Source organism: Heptranchias perlo, chromosome 10, assembly GCF_035084215.1.
Source record: "Heptranchias perlo isolate sHepPer1 chromosome 10, sHepPer1.hap1, whole genome shotgun sequence".
Classification (NCBI taxonomy): domain Eukaryota; kingdom Metazoa; phylum Chordata; class Chondrichthyes; order Hexanchiformes; family Hexanchidae; genus Heptranchias; species Heptranchias perlo.
The window spans coordinates 85646283-85671431 of NC_090334.1; the positions used below are offsets into that span (position 1 = coordinate 85646283).

The 25149-nt window shown below is 46.8% G+C and overlaps 1 protein-coding gene across 1 annotated transcript in view; it reads right to left on the minus strand.

Annotated features, from left to right (window-relative positions):
• mlh3 (mutL homolog 3 (E. coli)) overlaps positions 1–25149 on the minus strand; it is a 101781-nt gene that overhangs the window by 7450 nt on the left and 69182 nt on the right. Inside the window, exon 11 of the mRNA XM_067992199.1 lies at positions 16916–17067. Coding sequence (XP_067848300.1) covers positions 16916–17067 — 152 coding nt within the window. The remainder of the gene's footprint in view (positions 1–16915; positions 17068–25149) is intronic.

Genomic DNA, 25149 nt, shown 5'->3' on the forward strand with positions numbered 1-25149 from the left:
CATACATATGTAATAGTGCCTCTGCTATCTCTTCACTAAACTTCTTTTAATATGTGTGGATGCAATAACACAGTGCACACTCTATACTCTGCGTGCAACACAGTGCACACACACTGCGCTCTGTGTATAACATTAGAAACACTATTCTCTATATAACAGTGCACACTCTATAATCTGTGTATAACATAGAATCATAGAAGTTTACAACATGGAAACAGGCCCTTCGGCCCAACATGTCCATGTCGCCCAGCACACACACTATGATATGTGAATAACACAGCACACACACTATGATATGTGAATAACACAGTACACACACTATGATATGTGAATAACACAGCACACACACTATGATATGTGAATAACACAGCACACACACTATGATATGTGAATAACACAGTACACACACTATGATATGTGAATAACACAGTACACACACTATGATATGTGAATAACACAGTACACACACTATGATATGTGAATAACACAGCACACACACTATGATATGTGAATAACACAGCACACACACTATGATATGTGAATAACACAGTACACACACTATGATATGTGAATAACACAGTACACACACTATGATATGTGAATAACACAGTACACACACTATGATATGTGAATAACACAGTACACACACTATGATATGTGAATAACACAGCACACACACTATGATATGTGAATAACACAGTACACACACTATGATATGTGAATAACACAGTACACACACTATGATATGTGAATAACACAGCACACACACTATGATATGTGAATAACACAGCACACACACTATGATATGTGAATAACACAGTACACACACTATGATATGTGAATAACACAGCACACACACTATGATATGTGAATAACACAGTACACACACTATGATATGTGAATAACACAGCACACACACTATGATATGTGAATAACACAGCACACACACTATGATATGTGAATAACACAGCACACACACTATGATATGTGAATAACACAGTACACACACTATGATATGTGAATAACACAGCACACACACTATGATATGTGAATAACACAGTACACACACTATGATATGTGAATAACACAGCACACACACTATGATATGTGAATAACACAGCACACACACTATGATATGTGAATAACACAGTACACACACTATGATATGTGAATAACACAGCACACACACTATGATATGTGAATAACACAGTACACACACTATGATATGTGAATAACACAGTACACATACGATATTCTGTGTATACTCTGCGCTAATAAAGTCAGATTTGTTAAAGACAAATCGTGTTTGATTAACTTGATCGAATTCTTTGATGAAGTAGTGGAGAGGGTTGATGAGGGTCGTGCGGTTGATGTTGTGAATATGGACTTTCAAAAGGTGTTTGATAAAATTCCACAAAATAGACTTGTTAGTAAAATTAAAGCCCATGGGATTAAAGGGACAGTGGCAGCGTGGATACAAAATTGGCTAAAGGACAGAAAGCAGAGAGTAGTGTTTTTTCAGACTGGAGGGAAGTATACAGTGGTGTTCCCCAGGGGTCAGTATTAGGACCATTGCTCTTTTTGATATATTTTAATGACCTGGACTTGGGTATAATTTCAAAGTTTTCAGATGACATGAAACTCGAAAATGTAGTAAACAATATGGAGGATAGTAACAGACTTCAGGAGGACAGAGACAGACTGGTGAAATGGGCAGATACATGGCAGATAGAATTTAACACAGAGAAGTGTGAAGTGATACATTTTGGTAGGAGGAATGAGGAGAAGCAATATAAAATAAATGGTACAATTTTAAAGGGGGTGCAGGAACAGAGAGACCTGGGGGTGTATGTACACAAATCTTTGAAGACGGCAGGACAAGTTGAGAAGGCTGTTAAAAAAAGCTTATGGGATCCTGGGCTTTATTAATACATGATGTGGAGATGCCGGTGATGGACTGGGGTTGACAATTGTAAACAATTTTACAACACCAAGTTATAGTCCAACAAATTTATTTTAAATTCCACAAGCTTTCGGAGGCTTCCTCCTTCGTCAGGTGAACGGTGTGGAAATGAGATTTTCGAATCCTTCGCATTTTAAAATCACAGAACAATGCCTGGTGATTACTGCCCGTTGCCAAGGCAATCACAGTGAGCAGACAGAAAGGTGTCACCTAAAAAGGCCACCGAATATACAAACCCCCCAAAAAAAAGAGAGAGAGAGAGAAGGAAGACTGTCATTGACTGTCTTCCTTCTCTCTCCTTTTTTTGGGGGTTTGTATATTCGGTGGCCTTTTTAGGTGACACCTTTCTGTCTGCTCACTGTGATTGCCTTGGCAACGGGCAGTAATCACCAGGCATTGTTCTGTGATTTTAAAATGCGAAGGATTCGAAAATCTCATTTCCACACCGTTCACCTGACGAAGGAGGAAGCCTCCGAAAGCTTGTGGAATTTAAAATAAATTTGTTGGACTATAACTTGGTGTTGTAAAATTGTTTACATTTATTAATACAGGCATAGAGTACAAAAGCAAGGAAGTTATGCTAAACCCTTTATAAAACACTGGTTAGGCCTCAGCTGGAGTATTGTGTCCAATTCTGGGCACCGCACTTTAGGAAGGATGTCAAGGCCTTGGAGAGGGTGCAGAGGAGATTTACTAGAATAATGCCAGGGATGAGGGTCTTGAGTTATGTGGAGAGACTGGAGAAGCTGGGATTGTTCTCCTTAGAACAGAGAAGGTTAAGGGGGGATTTGATAGAGGTTTCAAAATCATGAACGGTTTTAACAGAGTAAATAAGGAGAAACTGTTTCCAGTGAGAGGAGGGTCGGTAACCAGAGGACACAGATTTAAGGTGATCGGCAAAAGAGCCAGAGGCGACATGAAGAAACATTTTTTTACGTAGCAAGTTGTTCTGATCTGGAAAGCACTGTCTGAAAGGGAAATGGAAGCAGATTCAATAGTAACTTTCGAAAGAAAATTGGATAAATACTTGAAGTGATAACATTTACAGGGGTATGGGGAAGCAGCAGGGGAATGGGAGCAATTGGATAGCCCTTTCAAAGAGCTGGCACAGGCATGATGGGCCAAATAGCATCCTCCTGTGCTGTGTACCTTTATCGACTACGATAACACAGTCTCCACACTCTGCGCCCCGTGCGTGACACGGTCCCCACACTCTGCGCCCCGTGCGTGACACAGTCCCCACACCCTGCGCCCCGTGCGTGACACAGTCCCCACACCCCGCGCCCCGTGCGTGACACGGTCCCCACACCCCGCGCCCCGTGCGTGACACGGTCCCCACACCCTGCGCCCCGTGCGTGACACGGTCCCCGCGCCCCGTGCGTGACACGGTCCCCACACCCCGCGCCCCGTGCGTGACACAGTCCCCACACCCTGCGCCCCGTGCGTGACACGGTCCCCACACCCTGCGCCCCGTGCGTGACACGGTCCCCACACACTGCGCCCCGTGCGTGACACGGTCCCCACACTCTGCGCCCCGTGCGTGACACGGTCCCCACACCCTGCGCCCCGTGCGTGACACAGTCCCCACACCCTGCGCCCTGTGCGTGACACAGTCCCCACACTCTGCGCCCTGTGCGTGACACAGTCCCCACACTCTGCGCCCCGTGCGTGACACAGTCCCCACACTCTGTACGCTAAATTGGGCCGTGTAGTGCTCGTCGTTTTGGCGTTACACGGCCTCTCTGACATCCAAGATGGCTTCTTGGATGAGCACATGCGTTTCCAGCATGACATGCACCTGACGCCATCTTGGTTTAGGAAACAGAAACCTAGAAAATAGGAGCAGCCTGCTCCGCCATTCAATATGATCATGGCTGATCCTCTATCTCAATACCATATTCCCGCTCTCTCCCCGTACCCCATGATGCCTTTTGTGTCTAAGAATCTATCCAGCTCCTTCTTAAATATATTCAGTGACTTGGCCTCCACAGCGTTCTGTGGTAGAGAATTCCACAGGTTCACCACCCTCTGAGTGAAGAAATTTCTCCTCATCTCAGTCCTAAATGTCCTACCCCGTGTCCTGAGACTGTGACCCCTCGTTCTGGACCCCCCAGCCAATCTGCTGAGCCCTGTCAGAATTTTATATGTTTCAATGAGATCCCCTCCCATTCTTCTAAACTCGAGTGAATACAGGCCGGGTCGACCCAATCTCTCCTCATACGACAGTCCTGCCATCCCAGGGATCAGTCTAGTGAACCTTCACTGCACTCCCTTCTATGGCAAGTATATCCTTTCTTAAGTAAGGAGACCAAAACTGCACACAGTAACTAGGGAGAGAGTAGGGCCTCTTAAGGATCAACAAGGTCATCTATGTGCGGAACCACAAGAGATGGGTGAGATCCTGAATGAATATTTCGCATCGGTATTTACGGTTGAGAAAGGCATGGATGTTAGGGAACTTGGGGAAATAAATAGTGATGTCTTGAGGAGTGTACATATTACAGAGAGGGAGGTGCTGGAAGTCTTAACGCGCATCAAGGTAGATAAATCTCTGGGACCTGATGAAATGTATCCCAGGACGTGATGGGAGGTGAAGGAGGAAATTGCGGGTCCCCTAGCAGAGATATTTGAATCATCGACAGCTACAGGTGAGGTGCCTGAAGATTGGAGGGTAGCAAATGTTGTGCCTTTGTTTAAGAAAGGCGGCAGGGAAAAGCCTGGGAACTACAGACCGGTGAGCCTGACATCTGTAGTGGGTAAGTTGTTAGAGGGTATTCTGAGAGACAGGATCGACGGGCATTTGGAGAGGCAGGGACTGATTAGGAACAGTCAGCATGGTTTTGTGAGAGGAAAATCATGTCTCACGAATTTGATTGAGTTTTTTGAAGGGGTAACCAAGAAGATAGATGAGGGCTGTGCAGTAGACGTGGTTTACATGGACTTTAGCAAAGCCTTTGACAAGGTACCGCATGGTAGGTTGTTGCATAAGGTTAAATCTCACGGGATCCAAGGTGAGGTAGCCAATTGGATACAAAATTGGCTTGACGACAGAAGACAGAGGGTGGTTGTAGAGGGTTGTTTTTCAAACTGGAGGCCTGTGTCCAGCGGTGTGCCTCAGGGATCGGTGCTGGGTCCGCTGTTATTTGTTATTTATATTAATGATTTGGATGAGAATTTAGGAGGAATGGTTAGTAAGTTTGCAGATGACACCAAGATTGGTGGCATTGTGGACAGTGAAGAAGGTTATCTGGGATTGCAACGGGATCTTGATAAATTGGGCCAGTGGGCCGATGAATGGCAGATGGAGTTTAATTTAGATAAATGTGAGGTGATGCATTTTGGGAGATCGAATCGGGCCAGGACCTACTCCGTTAATGGTAGGGCGTTGGGGAGAGTTATAGAACAAAGAGATCTAGGAGTACAGGTTCATAGCTCCTTGAAAGTGGAGTCACAGGTGGATAGGGTGGTGAAGAAGGCATTCGGCATGCTTGGTTTCATTGGTCAGAACATTGAATATAGGAGTTGGGATGTCTTGTTGAAGTTGTACAAGACATTAGTAAGGCCACACTTGGAATACTGTGTACAGTTCTGGTCACCCTATTATAGAAAGGATATTATTAAACTAGAAAGAGTGCAGAAAAGATTTACTAGGATGCTACCGGGACTTGATGGTTTGACTTATGGGGAGAGGTTAGATAGACTGGGACTTTTTTCCCTGGAGAGTAAGAGGTTAAGGGGTGATCTTATAGAAGTCTATAAAATAATGAGGGGCATAAATAAGGTAGATAGTCAAAATCTTTTCCCAAAGGTAGGGGAGTCTATAACGAGGGGACATAGATTTGAGGTGAGAGGGGAGAGATACAAAAGGGTCCAGAGGGGCAATTTTTTCACTCAAAGGGTGGTGAGTGTCTGGAACGAGCTGCCAGAGGCAGTAGTAGAGGCGGGTACAATTTTGTCTTTTAAAAAGCATTTGGACAGTTACATGGGTAAGATGGGTATAGAGGGATATGGGCCAAGTGCAGGCAATTGGGACTAGCTTAGTGGTATAAACTGGGCGACATGGACATGTTGGGCCGAAGGGCCTGTTTCCATGTTGTAACTTCTATGATTCTATGACAGTACTCCAGGTGTGGTCTCACCAAGGCCCTGTATAACTACAGTAAGACATCCTTGCTCCTGTATTCAAACACTCTTTCAAAAAAAAAACTAGTATCAATAATGGTGGCCATGAAACTACTGGATTGTCGTAAAAACCCATCTGGTTCACTAATGTCCTTTAGGGAAGGAAACCTGCCGTCCTTACCCGGTCTGGCCTATATGTGACTCCAGACCAACAGCAATGTGGTAGATTCTTAATTGCCCTCTGAAATGGCCTAGCAAGCCACTCAGTTGTAAAATCTCGCTACGAAAAGTCATAAGAATAAAACCAGACAGACCACCTGGCATCGGACCACCAGGCACCAGACACGACAAAGGCAAACCAAGCCCAGTCGACCCTGCAAAGTCCTCCTCACTAACATCTGGGAACTTGTGCCAAAATTGGGAGAGCTGTCCCACAGACTAGTCAAGCAACAGTCTGACATAGCCATACTCACAGAATCATACCTTTCAGCCAACGTCCCAGACTCTTCCATCACCATCCCTGGGTATGTCCTGTCCCACCGGCAGGTCAGACCTACCAGAGGTGGTGGTACAGTGATATACAGTCAGGAGGGAGTGGCCTGGGGAGTCCTCAACATTGACTCTGGACCCCATGAAATCTCATGGCATCAGGTCAAACATGGGCAAGGAAACCTCCTGCTGATAACCACCTACCGTCCTCCCGCAGCTGATGAATCAGTCCTGCTCCATGTTGAGCACCACTTGGAGGAAGCACTGAGGGTAGCAAGGGCACAGAATGCACTGTGGGTGGGGGACTTCAATGTCCATCACCAAGAGTGGCTCAGTAGCACCACCACTGACCGAGCAGGCCGTGTCCTGAAGGAAATAGCTACTAGACTGGGCCTGCGGCAGGTGGTGAGCGAACCAACACGAGGGAAAAACCTACTTGACCTCGTCCTCACCAATCTACCTGTCGCAGATGCATCTGTCTGTGACAGTATTGGTAGGAGTGACCACTGCACAGTCCTCGTGGAGATGAAGTCCCGTCTTCGCACTGAGGACACCATCCAACGTGTTGTGTGGCACTACCACCATACTAAATGGGATAAATTCAGAACAGATCAAGCAGCTCAAAACTGGGCATCCATGAGGCACTGTGGGCCATCAGCAGCAGCAGAATTGTATTCCAGCACAATCTGTAACCTCATGGCCCGGCATATTCCTCACTCTACCGTTACCAACAAGCCAGGGGATCAACCCTGGTTCAATGAGGAGTGCAGAAGAGCATGCCAGGAGCAGCACCAGGCGTACCTAAAAATGAGGTGCCAACCTGATGAAGCTACAACTCAGGACTACATGCATGATAAACAGCGGAAGCAACATGCTACAGACAGAGCTAAGCGATTCCACAACCAACGGATCAGATCAAAGCTCTGCAGTCCTGCCACATCCAGTCGTGAATGGTGGTGGACAGTTAAACAACTAACGGGAGGAGGAGGCTCTGTAAACATCCCCATCCTCAATCATGGCAGAGTCCAGCATGAGTGCAAAAGACTAGGCTGAAGCGTTTGGAACCATCTTCAGTCAGAAGTGCTGAGTGGATGATCCATCTCGGCCTCCTCCCGATATCCCCACCATCACAGAAGCCAGTCTTCAGCCAATTCGATTCACTCCACGTGATATCAAAAAACGGCTAAGTGCACTGGATACAACAAAGGCTATGGGCCCCGACAACATCCCGGCTGTAGTGCTGAAGACTTGTGCTCCAGATCTAGCCGTGCCTCTAGCCAAACTGTTCCAGTACAACTACAACACTGGCATCTACCTGACAATGCGGAAAATTGCCCAGGTATGTCCTGTCCACAAATCCAATCTGGCCAATTACCGCCCCATCAGTCGACTCTCAATCATCAGCAAAGTGATGGAAGGTGTCGTCGACAGTGCTATCAAGCGGCACTTTCTCGTCAATAACCTGCTCACCGATGCTCAGTTTGGGTTCCACCAGGACCACTCGGCTCCAGATCTCATTACAGCCTTGGTCCGAACATGGACAAAAGAGCTGAATTCCATAGAAACATAGAAAATATGAGCAAGAGTCGGCCATTCGGGCCTGCTCCGCCATTCAAAATGATCAAGGCTGATCGTTTAACTCAGTATCCTGTTCCTGCTTTTTCCCCATATCCCTTGATCCCCCTGAGTGAAGAAATTTCTCCTCATCTCGGTTCTAAATGGCATACCCCGTATGCTGAGGCTGTGTTCCCTGGTTCTGGACTCCCCAGCCATCGGGAACATCCTCCCTGCATCTAGTCTGTCTAGTCCTATTAGAATTTTATATGTTTCGATGAGATCACCTCCCATTCTTCTAATCTCTAGTGAATATAGGCCTAGTCGACCCAATCTCTCCTCATACGTCAGTCCTGCCATCCCAGGAATCAGTCTGGTAAACCTTCGTTGCACTCCCTCCACAGCAAGGACATCCTTCCTCAGATAAGGAGACCAAAACTGCACACAATACTCCAGATGTGGTCTCACCAAGGCCCCGTACAACTGCAGTAAGACATCCCTGCTCCTGCACTCAAATCCTCTTGCAATGAAGGCCAACATACCATTCGCCTTCCTAACTGCTTGCTGCACCTGAATGCTCGCTTTCAGCGACTGGTGTACAAGGACACCCAGGTCTCGTTGCACCTCCCCTTTTCCCAATCTATCACCATTCAGATAATAATCTGCCTTTCTGTTTTTACAACCAAAGTGGATAACCTCACATTTATCCACGTTATACTGCATCTGCCATGTTCTTGCCCACTCACCCAACTTGTCTAAATCACATTGGAGCCTCTTTACATCCTCCTCACAGCTCACATTCCACCCCAGCTTTGTGTCATCTGCAAATTTGGAAATGTTACATTTAGTTCCCTCATCCAAATCATTGATATATATTGTGAATAGCTGGGGCCCAAGCACTGATCCCTGCGGTACCCCACTAGTCACTGCCTGCCACCCCGAAAAAGACCCGTTTATTCCTACTCTCTGTTTCCTGTCTGTCAACCAATTCTCAATCCATGCCAGTATATTCCCCCCAATCCCTTGTGCTTTAATTTTGCACACTAACCTCTTGTGTGGGACCTTATCAAAAGCCTTCTGAAAATCCAAATACACCACATCCACTGGTTCTCCCCTATCTATTCTACGAGTTACATCCTCAAAAAACTCCAGTAGATTTGTTAAGCACGATTTCCCTTTCATAAACCCATGCTGACTTTGTCCAATCCCGTTAATGCCTTCCAAGTGTTCTGTTATCACATCTTTTATGATGTGGAGATGCCGGTGATGGACTGGGGTTGACAATTGTAAACAATTTTACAACACCAAGTTATAGTCCAGCAATTTTATTTTAAATTCACAAGCTTTCGGAGATTTCCTCCTTCCTCAGGCAAATGTTTGCCTGAGGAAGGCAAACATTTGCCTGAGGAAGGAGGAAATCTCCGAAAGCTTGTGAATTTAAAATAAAATTGCTGGACTATAACTTGGTGTTGTAAAATTGTTTACACATCTTTTATAACAGACTCGAGCATTTTCCCCACTACTGATGTTCGGCTAACTGGTCTGTAATTCCCTGTTTTTTCTCTCCCTCCTTTTTTAAATAGTGGGGTTACATTTGCCACCCTCCAATCTGTAGGAACTGTTCCAGAGTCTATAGAATTTTGGAAGATGATCACCAATGTATCCACTATTTCCAGGCCCACTTCCTTTAGTACTCTGGGATGTAGAGTATCAGGCCCTGGGGATTTGTCAGCCTTTAGCCCCATTAATTTCCCCAGCACTTTTTTTTTACGAATACTGATTTCCTTCAGTTCCTCCCTCTCACTAGACCCTTGGTTCCCTAACATTTGTGGGAGGTTATTTGTGTCCTCCTTTGTGAAGACAGAACCAAAGTATGTGTTTAATTGTTCTGCCATTTCTTTGTTCCCCATTATAATTTCCCCCATTTCTGACTGTAAGGGACCTACATTTGTCTTCACTAATCTTTTTCTCTTGACATATTTACAGAAGCTTTTACAGTCAGTTTTTATGTTCCCTGCTAGTTTACTCTCGCACTCTATTTTTCCCCTCTTAATCAATGTCTTCGTCCTCCTTTGCTGAATTCCAGAGGTGAGGTGAGAGTGACTGCCCTTGACATCAAGGCAGCATTTGACCGAGTGTGGCACCAAGGAGCCCTAGTAAAATTGAAGTCAATGGGAATCAGGAGGAAAACTCTCTAGTGGCTGGAGTCATACCTAGCACAAAGGAAGATGGTAGTGGTTGTTGGAGGCCAATTATCTCAGCCCCAGGACATTGCTGCAGGAGTTCCTCAGGGCAGTGTCCTAGGCCCAACCATCTTCAGCTGCTTCATCAATGACCTTCCCTCCATCATAAGGTCAGAAATGGGGATGTTCACTGATGATTGCACAGTGTTCAGTTCCATTCGCAACCCCTCAAATAATGAAGCAGTCCGAGCCCGCATGCAGCAAGACCTGGACAACAACCAGGCTTGGGCTGATAAGTGGCAAGTAACATTCGCGCCAGTCAAGTGCCAGGCAATGACCATCTCCAACAAGAGAGAATATAACCACCTCCCCTTGACATTCAACGGCATTACCATCGCCGAATCACCCACCATCAATATCCTGGGGGTCACCATTGACCAGAAACTTAACTGGGCCAGCCACATAAATACTGTGGCTACAAGAGCAGGTCAGAGGCTGGATATTCTGCAGCGAGTGACTCACCTCCTGACTCCCCAAAGCTTTTCTGCCATTTACAAGACACAAGTCAGGAGAGGACAAAGCCGCCCGCTTGATTGGCACCCCATCCACCACCCTAAACATTCACTCCCTTCACCACCGGCGCACTGTGGCTGCAGTGTGTACCATCCACAGGATGCACTGCAGCAATTCGCCAAGGCTTCTTCGACAGCACCTCCCAAACCCGCGACCTCTACCACCTAGAAGGACAAGAGCAGCAGGCACATGGGAACACCACCTGCACGTTCCCCTCCAAGTCACACACCATCCCGACTTGGAAATATATCACTGTTCCTTCATCGTCGCTGGGTCAAAATCCTGGAACTCCCTTCCTAACAGCACTGAGGGAGAACCGTCACCACACGGACTGCAGCGGTTCAAGAAGGCGGCTCACCACCACCTTCTCGAGGGCAATTAGGGATGGGCAATAAATGCCGGCCTCGCCAGCGACGCCCACATCCCATGAACGAATGAAAAAAAGTTAGCACAGGCGCAGTTAACGAACGCTGGAATCATGTAAAGTAGGATGAAACTGGCTTCAATCAGTGTGCAACGCTGATTTAAAGCGATAGACACCATTTTGAGACTTAACGCTCAACTCAATGGACAGTTTTCACCCCAACCATCTGAACGTGTCTTGGAGTGCATGGAGGATCCCCACCTGCGCTATTTAAAGGGACCACGCAGGATTTACAGGTTAGGGGCTGGATTATTGCTTCTGGTTGCCGAGACATTTGTAACTGTTTTTGAAGGTCTCCTACCCTTGAATACTAGGATGCAGGGACATAGCCTCACACCGGGTACGGTAGCATAGTGGTTATGTTACTGGACTAGTAATCCAGAGGCCTGGACTAATAATCCGGAGTCATGAGTTCAAATCCTGCCACAGCAGCTGGGAATTTAAATTCAATTAAATAAAATATGGAATTAAAAAATCATCAGTAATGGTGGCCACGAAACTACCGGATTGTCGTTAAAAACCCATCTGGTTCACTAATGTCCTCCCTTTAGGGAAGGAAACCTGCTGTCCTTACCCGGTCTGGGCCTATATGCGACTCCAGACCCACAGCAATGTGGTTGATTCTTAATCACCCTCTGAAATGGCCTCGCACCACCTTCTACAAAGGCAATCAGGGTTGGGCAATAAATGTTGGCCTCGCCAGCGACGCTCACATTCCATGAACGAATAAAAAAAAATTTAGACCCAGGACGTGCAGGTTATTATGGGATATGGGGCTAAGGTGGGTATATGGAGTTAGGTCACAAGTCCTCCTTGAATGGCGGAACAGGCTCGAGGGGCTAAATGGCGCTGTCTCTTGATATGCGCCACCTTCTCCTGCAAGAATGCAGGACGTGTGTCGGGGTGATGTTCCTGTCATGGTTGAATAGCTGCTAGTGTGTGTGGCCTGTGAGTCGTGGGTGGGCGGCTTGAAACAGTGGTAATGTGTAAGGGTGAGAGGAAACATCTGGTTGGAAAAGTTGAGTTTGTTGGTATGTGGGGGGTGTAGTGCGTGGTGCAGTTGGTGGGAGACGCCACTTGACATTTGACCTCAGTCAAAGCATTGAACTTCTTCCTGCACTGCATCCATGTTCATGATGCTGTGCGCCTGGCATTGACTTCGTCCCCCGCTGCCTTTAGGGTATATGTCTGGAGGGCCTCTTGCCTCCCCCCCACACACAAACTGCAGATATAGGATGTCCCACCGTGGGTGGGCGAATGGTATGTTGGCGTTCATTGCAAGAGGATTTGGGATGTCTTACTGCAGTTATACAGGGCCTTGGTGAGACCACATCTGGAGTATTGTGCGCAGTTTTGGTCTCCTTATCTGAGGAAGGATGTCCTTGCCATGGACGGAGTGAAACGAAGGTTTACCAGACTGATTCCTGGGATGGCAGGACTGACGTATGAGGAGAGATTGGGTCGACTATAAAATTCTAACAGGACTAGACGGACTAGATGCAGGGAGGATGCTCCCGATGGCTGGGGAGTCCAGAACCAGGTGTCACAGTCTCAGGATACGGAGTATGCCATTTAGAACCGAGATAAGGAGAAATGTCTTCACTCAGAACATAAGAAACATAAGAAACATGTACACAGTGCACACCCGGTACCCTGTGTATAAGAACATAAGAAATAGGAGCAGGAGTAGGCCAATCGGCCCCTCGAGCCTGCTCCGCCATTCAATAAGATCATGACTGATCTGATCCTAACCTCAAATCTAAATTCATGTCCAATTTCCTGCCCGCTCCCCGTAACCCCTAATTCCCTTTACTTCGAGGAAACTGTCTATTTCTGTTTTAAATTTATTTAATGATGTAGCTTCCACAGCTTCCTGGGGCAGCAAATTCCACAGACCCACCACCCTCTGAGTGAAGAAGTTTCTCCTCATCTCAGTTTTGAAAGAGCAGCCCCTTATTCTAAGATTATGCCCCCTCGTTCTAGTTTCACCCATCCTTGGGAACATCCTTACCGCATCCACCCGATCAAGCCCCTTCACAATGTTATATGTTTCAATAAGATCGACTCTCATTCTTCTGAACTCCAATGAGTAGAGTCCCGATGGTCATTGCCTGGCACTTGTCTGGCGCGAATGTTACTTGCCACTTATGAGCCCAAGCCTGGATGTTGTCCAGGTCTTGCTGCATGCGGGCTCGGACTGCTTCATTATTTGAGGGGTTGCGAATGGAACTGAACACTGTGCAATCATCAGCGAACATCCCCATTTCTGACCTTATGATGGAGGGAAGGTCATTGATGAAGCAGCTGAAGATGGTCGGGCCTAGGACACTGCCCTGAGGAACTCCTGCAGCAATATCCTGGGGCTGAGATGATTGGCCTCCAACAACCACTACCATCTTTCTTTGTGTTAGGTATGACTCCAGCCACTGCAGAGTTTTCCCCGATTCCCATTATAACACAGTGCGCACCCTGCACCCTGCGTATAACACAGTGCGCACCCTGCACCCTGCGTGTAACACAGTGCGCACCCTGCACCCTGCGTGTAACACAGTGCGCACCCTGCATCCTGCGTGTAACACAGTGCGCACCCTGCACCCTGCGTGTAACACAGTGCGCACCCTGCACCCTGCGTGTAACACAGTGCGCACCCTGCACCCTGCGTGTAACACAGTGCGCACCCTGCACCCTGCGTGTAACACAGTGCGCACCCTGCACCCTGCGTGTAACACAGTGCGCACCCTGCACCCTGCGTATAACACAGTGCGCACCCTGCACCCTGCGTATAACACAGTGCGCACCCTGCACCCTGCGTATAACACAGTGCGCACCCTGCACCCTGCGTATAACACAGTGCGCACCCTGCACCCTGCGTATAACACAGTGCGCACCCTGCACCCTGCGTATAACACAGTGCGCACCCTGCACCCTGCGTATAACACAGTGCGCACCCTGCACCCTGCGTATAACACAGTGCGCACCCTGCACCCTGCGTATAACACAGTGCGCACCCTGCACCCTGCGTATAACACAGTGCGCACCCTGCACCCTGCGTATAACACAGTGCGCACCCTGCACCCTGCGTATAACACAGTGCGCACCCTGCACCCTGTGTCTTATTGAAGTTGTACAAGACATTAGTAAGGCCACACTTGGAATACTGTGTACAGTTCTGGTCACCCTATTATAGAAAGGATATTATTAAACTAGAAAGAGTGCAGAAAAGATTTACTAGGATGCTACCGGGACTTGATGGTTTGACTTACAGGGAGAGGTTAGACAGACTGGGACTTTTTTCCCTGGAGAGTAGGAGGTTTGGGGTAATCTTATAGAAGTCTATAAAATAATGAGGGGCATAGATAAGGTAGATAGTCAAAATCTTTTCCCAAAGGTAGGGGAGTCTATAACGAGGGGGCATAGATTTAAGGTGAGAGGGGAGAGATACAAAAGGGTCCAGAGGGGCAATTTTTTCACTCAAAGGGTGGTGAGTGTCTGGAACGAGCTGCCAGAGGCAGTAGTAGAGGCAGGTACAATTTTGTCTTTTAAAAAGCATTTGGACAGTTACATGGGTAAGATGGGTATAGAGGGATATGGGCCAAGTGCAGGCAATTGGGACTAGCTTAGTGGTATAAACTGGGCGACATGGACATGTTGGGCCGAAGGGCCTGTTTCCATGTTGTAAACTTCTATGATTCTATAACACAGTACACACCCGGTACCCTGTGTACAACACAGTACACACCCGGTACCCTGTGTACAACACAGTACACACCCGGTACCCTGTGTACAACACAGTACACACCCGGTACCCTGTGTACAACACAGTACACACCCGGTACCCTGTGTACAACACAGTACACACCCGGTACCCTGTGTACAACACAGTACACACCCTGTACAGTATACAACACTGTACACACCCTGTACCGTGTACAACACAGAACACACCCTGTACCCTGTGTATAACACAGTGCACACCCGGTACCCTGTGTATTACATAGTGCACACCCGGTACCCTGTGTATAACACAGTGCACACCCGGTACCCTGTGTATTACATAGTGCACACCCGGTACCCTGTGTATAACACAGTGCACACCCGGTACCCTGTGTATTACATAGTGCACACCCGGTACCCTGTGTATAACACAGTACACACCCGGTACCCTGTGTATAACACAGTACACACCCGGTACCCTGTGTATAACACAGTACACACCCGGTACCCTGTGTATAACACAGTACACACCCGGTACCCTGTGTATAACACAGTACACACCCGGTACCCTGTGTATAACACAGTACACACCCGGTACCCTGTGTATAACACAGTACACACCCGGTACCCTGTGTACAACACAGTACACACCCTGTGTATAACACAGTACACACCCAGTACCCTGTGTATAACACAGTACACTCCCGGTACCCTGTGTATTACACAGTACACTCCCGGTACCCTGTGTATAACACAGTACACTCCCGGTACCCTGTGTATAACACAGTACACATCCGGTACCCTGTGTATAACACAGTACACACCCGGTACCCTGTGTATAACACAGTACACTCCCGGTACCCTGTGTATTACATAGTACACACCCGGTACCCTGTGTATTACACAGTACACACCCGGTACCCTGTGTATAACGCATTTTGCACGCTCTATGCTCTGTGTATGTTACAGCACCACGCTCTGGGGCTTGATTTTACAATGGGTGGCGGGTTGACAGCAGGGGGTGAAGGTGCGCGTGGTAAACCCGCATGAACAAAACTTACCGTTTCCGATACGAACGCATGTTGATTGCTGATGATTAACGTCCTCTCCGGGTTTCACGCTCGGCAGCCGGCCTGATTGATGGCTGGGGGGGGGGCGGGGGGGGGGTGGTGAGCAAGACAGTGCGAGACATCATCCGGTGCTGGACTGGAGGACCGGGGTGGGGGGGGGGGGGCAGGGAGAGGGGGAATATCGGGAGGACATCGGGGAGGGTGAAGAGGGGGACATCAGAGCGAGAGACATCAGACGTCGGAGCAGGGTGCAAAGGTAGGTTCATTTAGTGTTTTCACTTCCGTCCACAGTTTTTAATTTAATTTATTTAGTTTCTTTATGCCTGATCCAGCCCTTCACTCCTAGTTTCACCAGGAGTGCATCAGAGGCGGTGGGCAAGCCGCCCAGGTAAGTTAAAAATCGTTCTCTAGAAGTAAAGGGAATTAGGGGTTACGGGGAGTGGGCAGGAAATTGGACATGAATTTAGATTTGAGGTTAGGATCAGATCAGCCATGATCTTATTGAATGGCGGAGCAGGCTCGAGGGGCCGATTGGCCTACTCCTGCTCCTATTTCTTATATTCTTAATGATTTCATTTGTCCCAGGTATGGGACAATGAGGTACACTTGGCTCCTTAACTTCCGTTTTCGGGTCCCCCGCGCACACAGGTGGGTCCCTGGGAAACTCGGAAGTCGGCGGGTTGGAGCCGGCTTCCGATCCCGAACGGGATTTCCGCGATTTTCGGAGCCCCTCTCATCCTCCACCGCAATTGCCTCCTAAAATCGCCTCCCCATTTCTGTTCTACATGTACAGTACTGGATGTGGAGCTCCTGACCCTCGTACCTCTTTGTCTGTGTCCAGGTGATCCAGGTCTGCCAGAGGTAACATGGAGGGTCTGCCATGAGCACACTGAAATGGCAGGTCACAGCTGGCGAGGGATTCCATTAGGCTTCCACACTCTTCCACACTCAGTCCATCACCAAATTTCACAGCACCTGTCAACATCACATGATAGGTCATGGTTAGAGGTGCTGAGTCCAAGCTCCCTGAGACAGGTGGCACTTACAGTAAGGGCTGAGTACATAAACAGACCAGCATTACTGGGACCAGCACTAAATGCACATGGAAGTTGTTCTAGTCACCCAGCTCTCCCTAGTCCTGATGCTGCTGCTCTCCATCACCAGGGCCGCCTACTTCCCACCTCTGTAACATCTCCCCAGCCCATCTGCTGCTGAAACCCTCGTCTTTCCCTTGTTACCTCCAGACTGGACTATTCCAATGCTCTTCTGCCCGGCCTCCCATCTTTCACCCTCCATAAACTTGAGGTCATCCAAAACTTTGCTGCCTGTATCCTAACTCGCACTAAGTCCTGTTCACCCCTCACCCCTACATTGGCTCCCAGTCTGGGAATGCCTCGATTTTAAAATTCTCATCCTTGTTTTCAAATCCCTCCATGGCCTCGCCCCTCCCTATCTCTGTAACCTCCTCCAGCCCTACAACCCTCCGAGATAGACACATAGAAAATAGAAGCAAGTGTAGGCCATTCGGCCCTTCGGGCCTGCTCCGCCATTCAAAATGATCATGGCTGATTGTCTAACTCAGTACCCTGTTTCCGCTTTTTCCCCATATCCCTTGATCCCTTTAGCATTAAGAAATATATCTATCTCCTTCTTGAATACATCTAATGACTTGGTCTCCACTGCCTTCTGTGGTAGAGAATTCCACAGGTTCACCACCCTCTGAGTGAAGAAATTTCTCCTCATCTCGGTTCTGAATGGCATAAACCGTATCCTGAGACTGTGACCCCTGGTTCTGGACTCCCCAGCCATTGGGAACATCCTGCCTGCATCTAGTCTGTCTAATCCTGTTAGAATTTTATATGTTTCGATGAGATCACCTCTCATTCGTCTAAACTCCAGTGAATATAGGCCTAGTCGACCCAATCTCTCCTCATACGTCAGTCCTGCCATCCCAGGAATCAGTCTGGTAAACCTTCTTTGCACTCCCTCCATGGCAAGGACATCCTTCCTCAGATAAGGAGACCAAAACTGCACACAATACTCCAGATGTGGTCTCACCAAGGCCTTGTATAACTGCAGTAAGACATCCCTGCTCCTGTACTCAAATCCTCTTGCAATGAAGGCCAACATACCATTCACCTTCCTAACTGCTTGCTGCACCTGAATGCTCGCTTTCAGCGACTGGTGTACAAGGACACCCAGGTCTCGTTGCACCTCCCCTTTTCCCAATCTATCACCATTCAGATAATGTTTTTTTGTTTTTACAACCAAAGTGGATAACCTCACATTTATCCATGTTATACTGCATCTGCCATGTTCTTGCCCAGTCACCCAACTTGTCTAAATCACATTGGAGCCTCTTTGCATCCTCCTCACAGCTCACATTCCACCCCAGCTTTGTATCGTCTGCAAATTTGGAAATCTTACATTCCATTCCCCTTGATGTTAGGCTATCCGGTCTGTAGTTCCCTGTTTTCTCTCTCCCTCCTTTTTTAAATGATGTCTGTCTGAACACTATTCAATTCCTTTGATTGCCTTGATAACGGGCAGTTGGAAAGATTATATGTAATCACCAGGCATTGTTCTGTGACTATATATGCGGTAATTTTCAAGGAATCCGACACTCACCTGACGAAGGAGAAAGCCTCCGAAAGCTTGTGATTTTCAAATAAAACTGTTGGACCTGGTGTTGTAAGATTCCCTCCTTTTTTAAATTGTGGGGTTACATTTGCCACCCTCCAATCTGCAGGAACTGTTCCATAATTTATAGAATTTTGGAAGATGACAACTAATGCATCCACTATTTCCATGGCTACCTCTTTTCGTACTCTGGGATGCAGATTATCAGGCCCTGGGGATTTATTGGCTTTCAGTCCCATTAATTTCTCCAGCACTATTTTTTTACTAATACTAATTTCCTTTAATTCCTCCTTCTCACTTGTCCCTTGGTTCCCTCGCATTTCTGGGAAGTTATTTGTGTCCTCTTCCATGAAGAGAGAACCAAAGTATTTGTTTAATTGTTCTGCCATTTCTTTGTTCCCCATTACAAATTCTCCCATTTCTGACAGTAAGGGACCTACATTTGTCTTCATTAATCTTTTTCTTTTTACACACTTGTAGAAGCTTTTACAGTCCACTTTTATGTTCCTTGTAAGTTTACTCTCAAACTCTATTTTTCCCCTCTTAATCAATCTCTTGGTCCTTTTTTGCTGAATTCTAAACTGTTCCCAATCCTCAGGCTTGCTACTTTTTCTGGCAACTTTATATGACTCCTCTTTGGATCTAATACTATCCTTAATTTCTTTTGTTAGCCATGGTTGGGCCGCTTTTCCTTTTGTGTTTTTGCGCCAGAAAGGAATGTATAATTGTTGCAATTCATGCATTCATTCTTTAAATGTCAGCCATTGCCTATCCACCGTCATGCCTTTTAATGAAGCTTCCCAATCTACCATAGCCAACTCACTCCTCATACCTTCGTAGTTTCCTTTGTTTAGATTTAGGACCCTAGTTTTGGATTGGACTACTTCACTTTCCATCTTAATGAAGAATTCTATCATGTTATGGTCACTCTTCCCTAAAGGACCCCGCACAAGATGATTATTAATTAACCCCTTCTCATTGCACAATACCCAATCTAGGATAGCCTATTCCCTGGTTGGCTCCTCAACATACTGGTCTAAAAAGCCTTGGTCACCCTGCAGCCATGTCTCTGTAATCGCAATTATATCGTATCCGTTTACATCTATTTGCGCTGTTAATTCGTCTACCTTATTACGAATGCTTCGTGCATTCAGAGACAGTGCCTTTAGATTTGTCTTTTTAACATTTTGTACTATGGCCCTATTTGTCTTATTACCATTTTTTCTTACCTGGACCCTATTTGTTAGTGCACTCTGTCCCTTCCTGACACAATTTGGTTATCCTTACCCCAATCACTTTCCTGCACTGCTTCCTTGTCTTTTCTCTTTAACATTCTAGATTTCCCTCCAACGGGACCCTCTCCACCACCCCCCCCCTTATTTAGTTGAAAGCCCTATTTACCTCCCTAGTTGTTCGATTCGCTAGAACTCTGGTCCCAGCATGGTTCAGGTGTAGTCCGTCCCAACGGACCAGCTCCCTCTTTCCCCAGTACTGGTGCCTGTGCCCCATGAATCGAAACCCACTTCTCCCACACCGATCTTTGAGCCACGCATTCATCTCTCTGATCTGATTTACCCTGTGCCAATTTGCTCGTGGCTCAGGTAATAATCCAGAGATTATTACCTTTGTGGTTCTGCTTTTTAAACTTAGTCCCTAGCTGCTCAAACTCCCTCAGCAGAACCTCTTTCTTAGTCCTACTTATGTCGTTAATGGACCACGACAACTGGATCCTCCCCCTCCCACTCCAAGTTCTTCTCAAGCCTGGAGGAGATGTCCTTAAGCCTGGCACCGGGATATTTGAAATCCTCCGTTATCACTACTCTATAGTTCTTGCACCTCTCTAATTTCTCTGCAAATTTGCTCCTCTATCTCCTTCCCACTATTTGGTGGCCTATAGAATACACCCAGTCGTGTAATGGCACCTCTCTTGTTTCTTAACTCTAACCAAATAGATTCTGTCCTTGACCCCTCCAGGACATCCTCTCTCTCCAGCACTGCAATATTCTCTTTAATCAATACTGATGCCACCACCACCTTCTTTCCTTCCCTATCTTTCCTGAACACCTGTTCTCACTGAATGGTGGAACAAGCTCGAGGGGCTAAATTACCTCCTCCTATTGCTATGTCTTAAAGGAGGAGAGAGAGGTAGAGAGGCGGAGAGGTTTAGGGAGGGAATTCCAGAGCTTAGGGTCTAGGCAGCTGAAGGCACGGCTGCCAATGGTGGAGTGATTAAAATCGGGGATGCACAAGAGGCAAGAATCGAAGGAGCGCAGAGATCTCGGAGGGTTGTAGGGCTGGAGGAGGTTACAGAGATAGGGAGGAGGCGAGGCCATGGAGGGATTTGAAAAAGAGGATGAGAATTTTTTTTTAAATCGAGGAGTTCCTGGACCGGGAGCCAATGTAGGTCAGCGAGCACAGGGGTGAGGGGTGAACGGGACTTGGTGCGAGTTAGGATACGGGCAGCAGAGATTTGGATGACCTCAAGTTTATGGAGGGTGGAAGATGGGAGGCTGGTCAGGAGAGCACTGGAAAAGTTGAGTCTAGAGGTAACAAAGGCATGGGTGAGAGTTTCAGCAGATGAGCTGAGGCAGGGGCGGAGAGGGGTGATGTGACGGAGGTGGAAGTAGGCGGTCTCGGTGATGGAGAGGATCTGGGATCAGAAGCTCATCTCAGGGTCAAATAGGACGGTGAGGTTGTGAACGGTCTGGTTCAGCCTCAGACAGTGGCCAGGGAGAGGGATGGAGTCAGTGGCTAGGGAATGGAGTTTGTGGTGGGGACTGAACACAATGGCTTTGGTCTTCCCGATATTTAATTGGAGGAAATCTTTGCTCATCCAGCAATGTGACAAATGAGAGACAGTGAAGGGGTTGAGGGAGGTGGTGGTGAGGTAGAGCTGGGTGTTGTCAGGTACACAGGCATGATGGGCCGAATGGCCTCCTCCTATGTTATACTTACTATGATACCACACAGACTGCAGCCGTTCAAGAAGAAGGCCCATCACCGCCTTCTCAGGACAACTAGGGACGGGCAATAAATGCCGGCATTGCCAGCAACGCCCACATCCCAAGAATTAATTAAATAAAAAGTTTGTTTCTAACCTCTATATTCATCCATAGCATCCTGAAACTTGAACTAATCTTTTTTAATGGTATTTATTCTGCAATCTCTTTTTTTTGAAGTCTCCTTGTTGACCTGCAGTCCTGTGTCCCAATTTCTCCTTCCACCTCACCTCAGCGAGCTCACTCCTCGATTCTCCACTTTCCAATCAGTTGCCCTTGTTTTTTTCTGACTTTTTCCCTTTCTATTTGGACCTGATCTTACTATGGTCGCTGCTCATCCACATTTAACTCATCTATCTGATATATTTCATTACTCATATCTGGATCCAGTAACGCCTCACCCCTCGGAGGCAAATAACCAGACTGCACACATTGGAAGAAAAGGGAATGGAATTCTGACAATCAATGAGTGGGGTCATTAAAATCTCATACAATAATTATTTATTTACTCCTACGCAACACCCTGATCTGTCTACAAATTCCATCCCACAATCAGGGGGTCTGAGGTATACCTTCACTAATGGCACAATCCCTCTTTTGCTTTGATCCCTAACCATGTTAACTCTGAGTCAGTTTGTTGTGTACACCAGTCCTCTCTCTCCAGAAGGTATTCCCTCCTTCACTAGTATCGCCTCTCCTCCTCCTCTCTTACCTATTCATAGAATCATAGAAAGTTACAGCACAGAAGGAGGCCATTTGGCCCATCATGTCTGTGCCGGCCGAGAAAGAGCTATCCAGCCTAATCCCACTGTCCAGCCCTTGGTCCGTAGCCCTGTAGGTTACGGCTCTTCAGGTGCACATCCAGGTACTTTTAAATGAGTTGAGGGTTTCTGCCTCTCCCACCCTCTCAGGCAGTGAGTTCCAGACCCCCACCACCCTCTGGGTGAAAACATTTTTCCTCAGCTCCCCTCTAATCCTTCTACCAATTACTTTAAATCTATGCCCCCTGGTCACTGACCTCTCTGTTAAGGGAAATAGGTCCTCCCTATCCACTCTATCTAGTCCCGTCATAATTTTATACACCTCAATTAAATCTCCCCTCAGTCTCATTTGTTCCAAAGAAAATAACCCCAGCCTATCCAATCTTTCCTCATAGCTAAAATTCTCCAGCCCTGGCAACATCCTCGTAAATCTCCTCTGTACCCTCTCTAGTGTAATCACATCCTTCCTGTAATGTGGTGACCAGAACTGTACGCAGTACTCAAGCTGTGGCCTAACCAATGTTTTATACAGTTCTCGCATAACCTCCCTGCTCTTATATTCTATGCCTCAGCTAATAATGGAAAGAATTCCACATTCCTTTTTAACCACTTTATCTACCTGTCCTGCTGCCTTCAGGGATCTGTGAACATGCACTCCAAGGTCCCTCTCTTCCTCTACACCTCTCCGTATCCTCCCATTTATTGTGTATTCCCTTGCCTTGTTTGCCCTCCCCAAATACATTACCTTACACTTCTCTGGATTGAATGCCATTTGCCACTTTTCTGCCCACCTGACCAGTCCATTGATATCTTCCTGCAGTCTACAGCTTTCCTCCTCACTATCAACCACATGGCCAATTTTTGTATCATCTGCAAACTTCTTGATTAAGCCCCCACATTCAAGTCCAAATCATTAATATATACCACAAAAAGCAAGGGACCTTGTACTGAGCCTTGTGGAACCCCAATGGAAACAGCCTTCCAGTCACAAAAACACCCGTCAACCCTTTGCTTCCTGCCACTGAGCCAATTTTGGATCCAACTAGCCACTTTCCCTTGGATCCCATGGGCTTTTACTTTTTTCACCAGTCTGCCATGTGGGACCTTGTCAGAAAATTCAATCAAGTTTGTCAGACACAATCTTCCATTAACAAATCCGTGCTGACTGTCCTTGATTACTCCGTGCCTTTCTAAGTGACGATTTATGCTGTCCCTCAGAATCGATTCCAATAGTTTGCCCACCTCCGAGGTTAGACTGACTGGCCTGTAATGACTCAGTCTATCTCTTTGTCCCTTTTTAAACAACGGTACAACGTTAGCAGTCCTCCAATCCTCCGGCACTACACCTGTAGCCAGGGAGGATTGGAAAATGATGGTCAGAGCCTCTGCTATTTCCTCCACTGCTTCTCTTAGCAGCCTGGGATACATTTCATCTGGGCCTGGCGATTTATCTACTTTCAAAGATGCTAAATCCCTTAATACTTACTTTATCACTAAGTTTATCCCATCCAATATTTGACACTCCTCCTCCTTAACTTCAATCTCTAAATCATCCCCCTCTTTTGTGAAGACAGACACAAAGTATTCATTAAGAACCAGACCCACATCTTCCGCCTCCACACATAGGTTACCTTTTTGGTCTTTAATAGGCCTTACACTTTCCTTAGTTATCCTCTTGCTCTTTATGTATTTATAAAACATTTTTGGGTTTTCCTTAATTTTATTTGCCAATATTTTTTCATGCCCTCTCCTTGCTTCCCTAATTTCCTTTTTAATTTCACCCCTGCACTTTCTATACTCCTCCAGGCTTTCTGCAGTATTGAGCTCTCGGTATTCTCTCCCTTCGAAACATACGATTCGATACATTGATTCCCACTCCCGCCCAATTTGCTATGAAGTTTCTGCCACTCCATTTCACTTTGGTAGGAAAGTTAGAAAAATTGAATATTTTTTAAATGGTGAGAAACTATTAAATGTTGGTGTTCAGAGGGATTTGGGTGTCCTCGTACAAAAAACACAGAAAGTTAACATGCAGGTACAGCAAGCAATTAGGAAGGCAAATGGTATGTTGGCCTTTATTGCAAGGGGGTTGGAGTACAAGAGTAAGGAAGTCTTGCTGCAATTGTACAGGGATTTGGTGAGACCTCACCTGGAGTAATGTGTACAGTTTTGGTCTCCTTATCTAAGGAAGGATAAACTTGCCTTGGAGGCGGTGCAACGAAGGTTAACTAGATTAATTCCTGGGATGAGAGGGTTGTCCTTTGAGGAGGGAATGAGTAGAATGGGCCGATACTCTCTGGAGTTTAGAAGAATGAGAGGTGATCTCATTGAAACATATAAGATTCTCAGGGGGCTTGACAGGGTAGATGCTGAGAGGATGTTTCCCCTGGCTGGAGAGTCCAGAACGAGGGGGCATAGTCTCAGGATAAGGGGTCGGCCATTTAAGACTGAGATGAGGAGGAATTTCTTCATTCAGAGGGTTGTGAATCTTTGGAATTCTCTACCCCACAGGGCTGTGGATGCTGAATTGTTGAGTACATTCAAGGTTGAGATCGATAGATTTTTGGACACTAAAGGAATCAAGGGATATGGGGATTGGGCAGGAAAGTGGAGTTGAGGTCAAAGATCAGCCACGATCTTATTGAATGGCGGTGCAG